This window comes from Belonocnema kinseyi, chromosome 6 (genome assembly GCF_010883055.1).
Source record: "Belonocnema kinseyi isolate 2016_QV_RU_SX_M_011 chromosome 6, B_treatae_v1, whole genome shotgun sequence".
Classification (NCBI taxonomy): domain Eukaryota; kingdom Metazoa; phylum Arthropoda; class Insecta; order Hymenoptera; family Cynipidae; genus Belonocnema; species Belonocnema kinseyi.
Window position 1 is genome coordinate 59,665,028 of NC_046662.1, and position 12,696 is coordinate 59,677,723.

Sequence of the window (12,696 nt, forward strand, 5' to 3'; positions counted from 1 at the left end):
TTATTAGTGCCAAAAATCCGCAAAACCTTTTTTTTTTACTTAAAAGGTTTTTTTTGACCCTATAAAACAGACTTATGGAGGTGATGCTGAGAAAGTACTATTTTATTCACATTTTTTGGCTGATTGAGAACAGAAATTTTGATTTTTAACTCAAAGAAAAACTAAAAGTGAATTTTTGTAGCGGGTAATTTTCAAGTGGATAAAGTTGGATTTTGTCGCATCGAAACAAAACAAGATTTATATAGAGTTGTGGGTAAATCTTAACACGTAAAGTTAATTTTGGTGGCAGGTAAAGATTGCTCTGAAATCGCTGTAAACATTACATTTTATTTTTTCGGTGCTCGATTCAGCTAGCATTGACGATTCCGAATAAAATTTACAAAAAATTCTTTTTTATGAATGTGCAATACGTGTTAAACATCATGTTGCTTGTGATTCTTCTAATTTCTGGGCGATATATGCATAACAATTAGAAAAAGACATTTTTGACCATCCCCGTGTGCATTGAAATGATCTTAAATATGTCGAAAAACAACATTGTCTTGCCAATAAAGTGTTGTAAATTTGACCGTGGGAGGAATTGTTCGGAATTGCCTTGAGCGCACTTTCAGTAAAGAAAAACTGTTCTGTATTAAAATGTTGAGAATGATAGTTAATGGAAGGAATTAAATTGACTTCAACCTACTTTAGCACTTTCCACTACTTCATAGAAAAACAGTATAGGATCATTTTTGTTGCAGCTTATTTCTTATTTTCTCGAAATGAGATTTTTTTCTCAAAATAAGAATAAGTTAAGTGTGAAACTGCGACATAAATATGTCTGCATTCTTATTCTCCGATTTCTCATTTCTGAAGAAACTCAAAAGAACATAGATCCCTTAGAGCAGTTGACCACCCTGAAGGTGCATCTCAGTTGACTTGCACAAACCCTTTCTATTTATATCCTCCACGAAGCACATGTTCAATCAATATGGTTAATTAATGCTGAGACGGTTGCTTTGCTATGACACATGGTCACAAAGAACCGATGGGAAAGATCAGATTGAGCGCATCATCAAAGATCTTATTGCTGATCATATCTTCTTCCGAAACGGATTGATTTAACAGCAATAACGTAAGAACAGTCCTGAGCAATACTCATGTTATTATATTTGTCTTGAAGTCTTCATGCGTCATTGCGCTTTTCAAGATCGAGTGCAAATGCTCTAGAGTGGTTTATTTCCTCATAGCTGTAGGTCGTTATGTGACTATCCTCTGTATTCCGAAGAAGGCCATGACATCTCAGGCGGAAGAAGCTGTGAGAAATGAGCAAGATGCTGAGGTCGATAAGTGAAAATGGACGAACTCGACGGCAATATATCACTAATGCCATGCGGTCAAGTGTGAAGCCACTTGTAAGAGTTACACACTTATGCGTTTACTCCGCAGGGAGCTTGGTTACTCACTAAATGTCATAAGAAATATTACATAGAGTGACAAGCAGTGCATACATTCAGTATCGACGAGAACGCTCCGCGAAAAACACGTGCACTCATTTCAAACGATTCTGATTTGTCTACATGTCCCTATATAAATAAATTGTGTAAGAACGATCAGGATAGGTTTATTTTAGACCCATTAGGAGATGTCTTTGGCTGAAGTAAGAAGATGCCCGTTTTTCTTCGAGATGTAGAAAATATCCACATTTTTAATAAAAAGAAATAGTATCCCGTATGTTGTAATCAGATAAGTTAGTTTTTAGTATAATTGTGATTTAAAAGGTTATTTCATGAGTTGATGAAGATTTAGGTATAGAAACTGTTGGGAATAATTAGGGGTAAAATGTGCAGAGTTAGTTTATTTTCTTTTGTGATTGTGATTGTAGTTGGGATGATGATAGTTGAAGGGAGTAATATTACGTTGGCGAAACGTGTGAAGAAGGGATTTTTAGGGAAGAAATTGAAGAAGGATTTTAAAAGGCTGAAAAAGCAGGAAGGTGCTCTCAAACTTGTGGATGGAGACAGAGGAATATTTGAAGGTATATTGTAGGATGTAAATATGTTTATTGTAACATTTTTCGAATCTGGACGATTTTAGGTTGATTTGAGATTTCGATTTACAGATGATTTTAAATTCATTGGATTGATTTCAGGGTCAAATCAAAGGCTTCTTCTTATATAAAAGCGCTTGATACCTTGCCTTATTTTTTCTCATTTAAAATATGAAAAGCGTAAATTTTATAACTGAAATTTCGTTGCTTTGTTTCAAATTTTAAAGATAGGGTTTCTATGGTACTCTGAATTTGGCGCTAATAAAACAGGATTATAAATTTGATACAAGTTTGTAATTTATGACTATGTTAAAGACTATGTTAAAAGTTTTTGAAACTAGTTTACAATCGAGGTGGCAGTTAACTGTTTCAATCATAAAAATTATTTTATTCAATTATATTTTAGTTTTATGGATTTCATTTTGCAGTATTTTTCTGTTGGAACTAGAATTATTTTCTGTGTTCATATGTAAAACATCATAAGATATTCCAAAAAACAAATCAACGCTGTTATTTTTATTTTTCACAATTGAAGAATTTTGAATTTCAAATCTGTTCGATTGCGAATTTTAAAAATTGAAGAGTTTCCCATTTTAAATGTTCAAACATCAAATATATAATATAAAAAAACGTTCCAAACCACATCACTTTAAACTATAAACATTCAAAATTACATACTTAAAAAACACAAATCTTGAAACTATAATAATTTTCGTAACCATAATTTCATTTATCTTTAAAATTGAAAAATATTTCATTTCTAATCGAAAAAATTGAAAATTTTATATTTGCAAAATTAAACTACGCATTTCAAAATAAATCATTCAAAATTGCGTAATTTTCTTTAAAACGCATTGAATATTGAACAGTCTTCAAATGCAAATCTTAAAAATGGTAGAATTTCTCATTGTACATCTTCATAAATGAATTACATATGAAAAAACGTTATAACTTACATTATTTTCAACTATAAACATTCGAAACTACACTTTTAAAATATAAATAATAAAAATTAAACAATTTTCAGTTCAATATTTTCAAAATTAAAAAATTTTCCATTCCAACTCTTCAAGATTGTAAACTTTAAAATTTGAAGAGTTTTTGATTGCAAATTTTTTAATTTGAAGAGCTTCTGATTGTACATTTTTTAGTTTGAAGAGTTTTTGAATTTGTACAATTACAATTTAAAAACTATGCAAGTTTTAAGTTTCAGAATTGAAATTTCTGTAATTTCGATTATTTCAATTTAAAATTGTATGCAATTGGGAACATTTAGAATTGCAAACTCTTTACTTTTATTCTTTAAAATCATCTGAATTTGAAAATTTTTTTTATATATCTATAAAATTTTAAAAATCTGTAATTTCAAATCTTAAAAATCAAAGAAATTTCTTTTCCAGATTGATGTTGAACTTAATATTTCCGAAAGAGTTCAAAATTAAATCATTTTAAACCATGAACATTTAAAATTCACGAATCTTAAATAGTATATCTTAAAAGTGGAAGAATTTGTAACTGCGAATGGTAAAAATTAAAGAATTTCCCATTGTAGATTTTCAAAATTGAAATATTGCAAAAGAAACTTTTAAAATTACATGCCTTTAAAATATAAATTTTCAGTGCATTTGAAATCTTTTAAAATATCTTGCAATCCCTAGAATTCCTCTGAAATTCATTACAATTTTCATAAATCATTTGAAATCCTGTGAGAGCCCTTGTAACATTTTAAAATACTTTGTAAATCCCAAAAATTTTAAAAAATACTTTGAAATTCCTAAAAATTCTTTGAAATTCATTAAAACCTTAACAACATTTATTTTATTTATTTATGTATTCTTTTATTTGATTATATATTTTCATATTTCATTTATTTAGATTCATTTATTCTATAGATATTATATATCTTAAACTTATAGATATTAAGTGTAAGACTAACATCTTAATATATTGAGATGCTTCGGAAATACTGAAATTTTTGTAAACTTTTCGAAACCAAAATATATCTTCGGAAATGTTTGTACACTTTTTGAAATATTTAGAAATCTTGAAATTGTTGAAATCCTTAAATATAAATTAGAATAAACTTATTCATTGTGTTTAAAAAAAAAACCTTTCAAATCTTTAGAAATGTAAGTTAATTCATATCCCTTGAAATGATTCAAATTCATAGAAATTCCTTTAAATAAAATATATTTTCTTCGTTGATGCTTTCTAGAAACTGATTGAAACACTTTCAAATCCATTAAAATTTTTGAAAATCATAACAATAGATTGAAATAGGTAAAAATTATTTAAAATCCTTTCGAAATAGATTAAATAAATCTTTGCAATGCATGGACATTGAATAAAATTGTTCAAATGTTGTGAAATTTCTCGAAATACCTTAAAATTCCTTAAAATATTTGTACTCACTAAGACTTCTTTCGGATTTCATTTTATTTCATTTATTTTTCAAAGTTATATAGAAAAGGATCATTTTCGTCCATAACTTTTGACTTTTAAACCAATTTTTTTCTTTTTAACATTTTGTTAAAAATCAAAAAAATTAATTTTATTGCTAAGATTCATATTAATGTGATTTATCATTTAAAATGTCTTATTCATTAATTATTCAATCGAGTTTAAAATCTTGGGACATGCTATAACATTTTCGAAATCTCTTGAAATACTTTAAAATCTTTTAAAAAACTTAAAATCTTTTAAATCCTTAAAAATGTAAGTTCTTTCATCCCTTGAAATGATTATAATCCGTAGAAATTCCTTTAAATATAATATTTTTTATTCCTTGACTTTTTCTAGAAGTTAATAGAAATTTTATAAAATCTATTGAAATAAGTCAAAATCAATTTAAATCCGTTTAATTTAAATTAAACTAAATCTTTGAAATTCTTGGAAATTTAATAAAATCCTGTAAAGCGTGTGAAATTCCTTGAAATACCTTAAGGGCATGTGATACTTTGTCGTGTGGTCAATCGGGTACAGTTCCGACGGCTTTTTCTCCACAAAAATGAAAATTTTAAAAAACTGAATTCGGAGATACTATAAAATATCATAACGGACGTCCCCGGACTCTTTTTTCAGGGATAATAACAAAAAAATGTTATTGTGCTAATTACCAAATTTTATGCATGTGTATTATTTTGTGGTCAGGGTGATTTTTAGCTCTCTGTCATTCCGATAATGTAGGTCTCTATCGTACCGATTCTGTCGGTAAGCACTCTAGAATAATTATGATGCAATAAACTGTCTTACAGCCTAGCTGGTAATGTAGATAGATAATTTTTGAAATTTTCGGCGTAGAGGGCGTACGAACAGCATGAAACTTTGAAACTAATGTTCAATTTTTCGTCACTGGGAAATTATTTATGAAATAAACTTTTTTGATTGCCTGTAAGCAAGGTTAGTTCCGGGAGATTAGTTACTATGTTTATTTGCAAGTCCAAAGTTTTCGGCCAAAAATATTGTGTAATTTGGAAGTAACGCACAGGAGAATTGTAACATACATAACCTCCAAATATACACACGTTGTTAGCAATATCAAAAAATTTTTTGAAAAAAAACACAAATAAAGTGTGCGGGGACGTCCGTTAGCATGTTCGCTATCATTTCCAAAATTTTTGAGAGAAAATATTGATTATTCTAGAAAAAAAGCCGTCGGAACCTAAAACTGGTAAAATCGATATTAATTCCTAAGCGCTATGCAAATTAATCAGATTTTGCTAAATTAAAACTTTTTTGAATTAAACAAAAAAAAAGTGTGTGGGGACGTCCGTTAGCATGGTCGCTATCATGCCCCAAATTTTTAAGACAAAATATTGATTATTAAAGAAAAAAAGCCATTAAAATCCCTCGAAATCCTGGAATCGCTAGAATCCCTTGAAATTTTATTCTCTAGAAATATCTTGAAATTCTTTGGAAGTGCTTCTTTGAAATCTTATAAAATCTTTGGAAGTGTTAAAAAAATCTTTAACTTTTCTTGACATTTTTTGAAATCTTAAAAATAAATTAAAATAAGTAGAATTCATGTAAAATAATTCAAATATAAATTAAGCTAAACTTATTTATAATAATTCTATAAAAATATAAGCGTTCAAATTCCTAGAAATCTGTTAACTCTTTGGTGATCCAATAAAATTCTTTCAATATTGTAATATTTTTTGAAATATCTTAAAATTCCTTAAAATGTTTGGAATCGCTAGGAATTTTTTGCATTTTTTTATTTGATTTATTTTTCAAATTCTCTAGAAATCCCTTAAAATGGAGCTTAAAATTTTTGTAAATTTTCGAAATTACTCGTAATTCTTAAAAATCTTTTTAAATTCTCTAGAAATTCAGTGAAATCCTTTAAAATCCATTTAAATCTTTGGAAATCATAATAATACATCAAAATAAGTAGAAATCATTTTAAATCCCTTAAATGTAAATTAAATTAAACTTATTTATTAAAGCTCTTTAAAAAAAGACCGTTCCAATTCCTATAAATCTTTGAAAATTCTGGGAAAATAAAAAAAAACCTTTCAATCTTGTGAAATTCCTTCTAATATTTGGAAATGTTGGAATCTTTTCAAATTTCATTCTCTATAATTTAGTACTCTAAGAATCCCTTGAAATTAAGCTTACAAAATTTGGAAATCCTAATCTTTTTTCTTTTAATTCTCTTGAAATCCCATAAAGATGTTTAAAATAAGAAGATATATAATATTGCGAAGTCATTAAAATCTTTTGAATTATTTATATATAAAACCTTCAGTGAAGAATTTCAGTCTTTTAAAGTGTTGTTAAAAATATAAAGTTAAGTGAAAAAATGTATTACATAATATGCGCATGACCCCTGCAAGAAATTCATATTCCTTTTTCTGTGAGATTATTATCTAAACAGGACATTTTCATGCTTGCATGCAAAAATAACACAGATGCTGCATTCAATACGTGTCACATGGAATTCTTTGTTGAAAATTTATTCTCTAGCATGCATTGCACAGCGATTGTAAAGTATGAAACTATTTGAGGTGGAAAAAGCACACTTCCCTGAAAACCAGCTTTGAAAGTGGTAACTGCATTTGTTTCTTTATGCTTACGATGCTGATGCGGCGGACGCTAAAACAACCAAGGAAGTGCTGCAGGAAGAACAAAAAAAATATCGCTTTGTTGTCTCGAGCAGCAGGATCATTAAAAAAACAATGGAAAACCTCTCCAGAGAATAAAATAGATATTGCTTATATTTTATGTTATATTCGAGCTTTAGAAGAATGCATAATTATTTATGAGAGTTTTTGTATGATACGAATATGTGCGTCCACTTACGAAACTCGAATTAAAAACAGACTTAACTTAGATAGGGTCTGGCTCTGCGAAAAATGAAGCTAGCAAGTTTTTCGAAAAGCTATTAGAAGATATAGACTGTGAGAAAGAACAACCAATTTTCCGTTTTTGACCTGTTTTCTATCCTTAATTTCCACTTTGCATGCTTTAGCGAAGGAAATAAAAAATAGAAAATTTCCTAAATTAAAGTCTGAAATGTCTCTCTTAAAATACGCTCAAGAATATAATAAAGTATTAAATGCATCTTGATTTATCATAACAAAATGTTAGAACGGGCATAACACGAAAAATGGTCGGACACGTTGCAGACGAGCAGACATTTTTTCATACGTCTTGAGCAAAAAACTGTCGAAGGCGTGGTAGTCGAGCAATCATTTCTTCATGCGCCTGTACGAAAAGAGTCGAACGCGTGGTAGTCGAGGAATCATTTCTTCACGCGTCTTGATTGAAAACGATCTGGCGTCTGGAAGTCGAGCAGTCATTTCTTCACGCATCTTGATGGAAAACGGTCGGACGCGTGCCACTGCACAGTCATTTCTTCACGCTTCTTGACGGAAAACGTTCGGACGCGTGGTAGTCGAGCCGTGAAATCATTTCTCCAGTCTCCACGCGTCTTGATGAAAAACGGACGAAAGCTTAGTAGACGAGCAGCGCAGTCATTTCTTCACGCATCTTGACGGAAAACGGTCGGACGCGTGCCACTGCACAGTCATTTCTTCACGCGTCTTGACGGAAAACGTTCGGACGCGTGGTAGTCGAGCCGTGAAATCATTTCTCTACGCATCTTGATGAAAAATGGTCGGGCGCGTAGCAGTCCAGCTGTCATTTCTTCATGCGCCTTTTATTTCTGCCACTTGACCGACCCTTTTTCATCTTTTGCACGCTTCCACCTTTTTACATTCTCATCATTTATGATTGAGAAAGTATTCGAACTGTCAGAAATTTTACATCACACTTTTTCAACGGATCTCCACGTTTCGAGACCCCCTAAATCCGAAAATCAGGTTTTGACAATGGCGTCTGTCTGTCTGTCCGGCCGTCCGTCGGTCCGTCCGGCCGTCCGCCCGTAAATACGATAACTCTCGAAAAAATGAACGAATCAAATCCATCTTTGGCAAACTTTTTCGAGGTCCTAAAAGAAAGGACGAAAATTTTGGCTGGTAGTGTAAATGTGACATTTGTGTGATACCAAAACTCCTGTATAGAACCCATTTTTTGTAGAAGTTTGCATGAAGGTTCTTACAATATAAACATCTATTTTTACTCTGAGGAGATTTTCCATGGTGGTTTTAATGATTCTGCTACTCGAGGCAGCAATCCGATATAATTTTCGTTTTCCTGCAGTACTTTCTTCGTTGTTTAATGTCTGCCGCATCAGCCACTGAATTGATTAATGTTCAATTAAAAATATTAGATTTTCAACAAAATAAGTGAATTTTAACCATATAGTTGAATTTTCAACTAAAAAGATCAATTTTCAACAAAAAATGTAAAATTTAATATTTCAACCAAAAAATATTTTATTTTAAATCTAAATTGTTAAATTCAAACAAATTCTTGAATTTTTAGCTAATTATTTGAATATTCAAATAAAAAGCTAAGTTTTCAACAAAGTAGTTCATCTTTAAATCTAGTAGTTGAATTTTCATTACAAAAAATTAATTGCTAACAAAAAAGTTATAAATTGATATTTTAAACAAAAAAATATTTTAATTTGAAATAAAAAAATAGGTCAACTGAAACAAAAATGCGATTATTTAATATAATACTTACATTTTTAACTAAATGGTTCAATTTTCAACTAAAAAGCTGAATTTTCAAACAAGTAGTGACATTTTCAACTAAGAAAGATAAATTTATAATCAAATAATGATTAGTTGCATTTCAAGTTCAAAAAGTTAATTTTCAACAAAATATTTAAATTTTCAAACAAAAAATTCGATTTTTTAATAATATGCTTAAAGCTTTGACTAAATTGTTAAATTTTTAACTGAAAAGCTAAAATTTTAACCAATTAGTGAAATTTTCAAGTAAAAAAAGATACTCCAACCAAACATTGATTAGTTAAAATATTGAATTTCCAAAACAATAGTTAAATTTTTAAACAAGAAATAAGTACCATTTTTTAATGATATATTTAAATTTTTTACTGAATAGTTAAATTTTCGACTAGAAAGCTACATTTTCAACCAAGCAGTGAAATTTTCGACTGAAAAAAGATTTTTTAACCAAAGATTGATTAGTTAAGTTTTTGAGTTAAAAAATTGTATTTTCAACAAAATAGTGCAATTTTCAAACCAACAGATGAATTTTCAATTAAAGAAATGAATTTTAAAAAACTGCCTAATTTTAAAAACTAAATGACAAATTTTGAACCAAGCTCTACGTAGTTGAATTTCAATCCAAAAATGACTTTTTAACAAAATTATTAAATCATCAAGGCAAAAGGCGAATTTTCTTCAGAATACATGAAAAAAAATGTAACTAAAAAAATCCGTATATCGTGATCAAGTTTAATTCTAAACCAAAACAGAAGAATTTCCAAACCTAAATGGTGAATTTACAACCAAAAAAGATGATTCAATGAAGAATGAAAAATAATTTCAACCAAAATGTTGAATTTTTAAGTCAAAAAGACGAATTTTTAACCCTAATATACGAATATTTGACAAAAATATTTATTTTAAGCCTAATAGTTGATTCTCTGAGTAAAAAGGATGACTTTTTAAGACAATAGTTTTGTATCCCAAAAATGTAATATAATTACATCATTAGTAAAAATATATAAAAAGCAAAGAATTTTAAACAAATTAGTCATATTTCGCGTCAAAAAGATGAATAGTTAATTAAATGTTTAAATTCTAAAGCCAAAAAGAGGAATTTTCTATTAAACAGTCAAATTTTCAAGAAGAAATTTAATTGTTACCCAACTAGTAGAACTTTTAAATATATTCTTAAATTATCCAGGCGGATATTATGTGTAGTTTATATATAGTTTAAAGTTTTGTATAGAATATTCATTTGATTTATACAAAAAATCTAAAGATGAAAAGAATAATTTATATAATACTTCACACTATGTATAAACTATACATAATATTTCCGCCTGGACCTTGAGCCGAAAAAGATGAATTTTTAGCAAAAACTTTAATAGTTAATATTTCAACCAAAAATTATATTTATTTTAAATAAAAACTGTTTAATTCAAACGAAAAGGACGACTTTTCAACAAAATGGTCAAATCCTATATAAAAATATTAATTTTTAACGAAACAGTGGCATTCGTAATAAAAATGGTGAATTTTCTACCAAAAGAGATGAATTTTCAAATTGAAAAAGGCGTATGTTGAACAAGAGTTAAATTTTCTACCAAGAAAGATTTCTCATTCAAGAAAGAAAAAAAAATTTAACCAAATTGTTGAATTTTCATTCAGAAAATATAATCTTTCTACAAAAAGTTGAACTATTAATCAGAAAATATGAATTTGAAATATATAGGTTAATTTTGAACCAAATATGTGAATTTTTAAACTATTTCAAATTTAAACTTAAAAAATTGTAAAGCTTTAAAATAAAGTCAAACAGTTTAAACTTTTGAAATAAGAAAATGAATTTATTTTTTATTGAAATACAATTCTTCTTATTTGAAAATTCTACTCTTATATTTTTTATTCGGAATTAATCTCATTAATGAATTATTAATCAAAAATATGATAGACTTTTCATCTATGGTAGACTATGGTAGACTTTTCATTAAAAAAAAATGAACTTTTAATTAAAAATAAATAGACTTTTATTATTTCTTCCTATAGATCAATTAAAATTGAAGAGAAAACGGCCAAAGGGGAATTTTCTTGGAAACAGGAAAAAGGGAAAGAGTGGGAATTGTGAATTCATCATGATTTAATTTTATTTGTAGTTAAAAATCTTTAAAATTTGAAAGGGACTAGACTAAAAGTTTTGAACACGGAATATCTTATTTAAAATTTTCAATGCTTCGATTTTATATTTTATATTGTTTAATTATAAGAACGCTTCATACTAGAAACTGCTTGATCTTGAATCCATAAAACTGTAATTTCTTATATAGAATGGAATACTATTTCTTATTTATTTAATTTCTTATTTCTCTTTTTTAGTTTAATTTTGAAAAACCTGGAGTTGGGAGATTTAAAATTTAAAATTGAAAATCGTAAAATTTGAATCCTGTAAAGTTAGAAAATTTCTCAATTTAATTAAATAAAATGCACGTGCTCGAGCATGTGATGAGATCCGCGTGTCGGAAATTCAGAGTTTCCGGTAGTCTACGATTTCGATACAAACATAGTAATCACGTGTAGCCTACGAAGTTAATGGATGTGGGGAAGAAACGTGCTTGAGAATTTAGAAACTTGAGATTCACATGACGCAAAAGAAGCAAAGGGCAAGTTATGCAATTAAAAAAAATTAAACAGAAAACTTTTTAAATTGGGAAACATTGATAAAATAATAAATAAGATAAATCGTTAGTCCCCTCGCTTAAGTTTGCAACGTTTACAGAAAACGAATTTATAAAAACAATTTTTTGGTTCGAGACCTGAAATTTAAAAGTTCTAAATGCATTAATTCAATGGCTGAAAGTATCCAAAAAAGTTTTAGCACCCTAGCACTTCCGGAATACACTCCCATTCAACCCCTGAGAATAAAAAAAAATCATAAAAAATGGCATTACTTCGAGACCTAAAATGTTAGTGTTGATTATAAGATTATTTGGTTCTAAAATTTAATCTAAAAGGTACCGCACCCCTATCTCTTCCGGAAGACACCCTATATCAACTCCCTAAAAATAAAAATAAAATCATCCAACTTCCATATACCTAAAATGTTATGGCTTAGAATGGTTCGATTTAGTCCGCAGGAACCCAAAAAAATTTGCTTTCCTAGACTTTTTCGGAAAACCGTTGCCTACAACCCCTAAGAACATGAAAAATTGAAGAAAATGTGAAAAAATGTCCTAATTACTAGACCTAAAGTTTTATTGTTAAAAATCGTTCCATTTAATAGCCAATGATACAAGAAAAGTTTAATTTCCCTTTATTTTCCGGAATACTCTCGGTTTCAACCCCCAAGATTGTGAAAAATAAAGAAATTTCCTGACTCGCAGCATTTTTTGGATTTTTTTTGGACTTCTCACTATCTTGGGGGTTGAAAACGAGGGTATTCCGAAAGAGGCAGGGAAATAAAAGTTTTTTGATATTTTTTGTCTCGAAGTTAGGGATCGTCTATAAACTACGTTACCACTTAAGGTGGTGGTGAGTGGGGATTCTGCCAAATGTTTGGTAATGGGTAGTAGGGGGGGGGGGGGG

At 28.8% G+C, this 12,696-nt stretch overlaps 1 protein-coding gene across 3 annotated transcripts in view; it reads left to right on the top strand.

Moving 5' to 3' along the window:
- The first annotated feature begins 1,339 nt into the window (after nucleotides 1-1,339).
- LOC117174321 (lysyl oxidase homolog 3A-like) overlaps nucleotides 1,340-12,696 on the top strand; it is a 53,197-nt gene continuing 41,840 nt past the window's right edge. Inside the window, exon 1 of one of the 3 annotated variants that reach the window (XM_033363335.1) lies at nucleotides 1,340-2,017. In XM_033363335.1, the coding sequence (XP_033219226.1) occupies nucleotides 1,822-2,017 (196 nt within the window). In that variant the 5' untranslated portion in view covers nucleotides 1,340-1,821. The remainder of the gene's footprint in view (nucleotides 2,018-12,696) is intronic. The other 2 variants (XM_033363336.1, XM_033363333.1) reach the window with 2 other exon arrangements.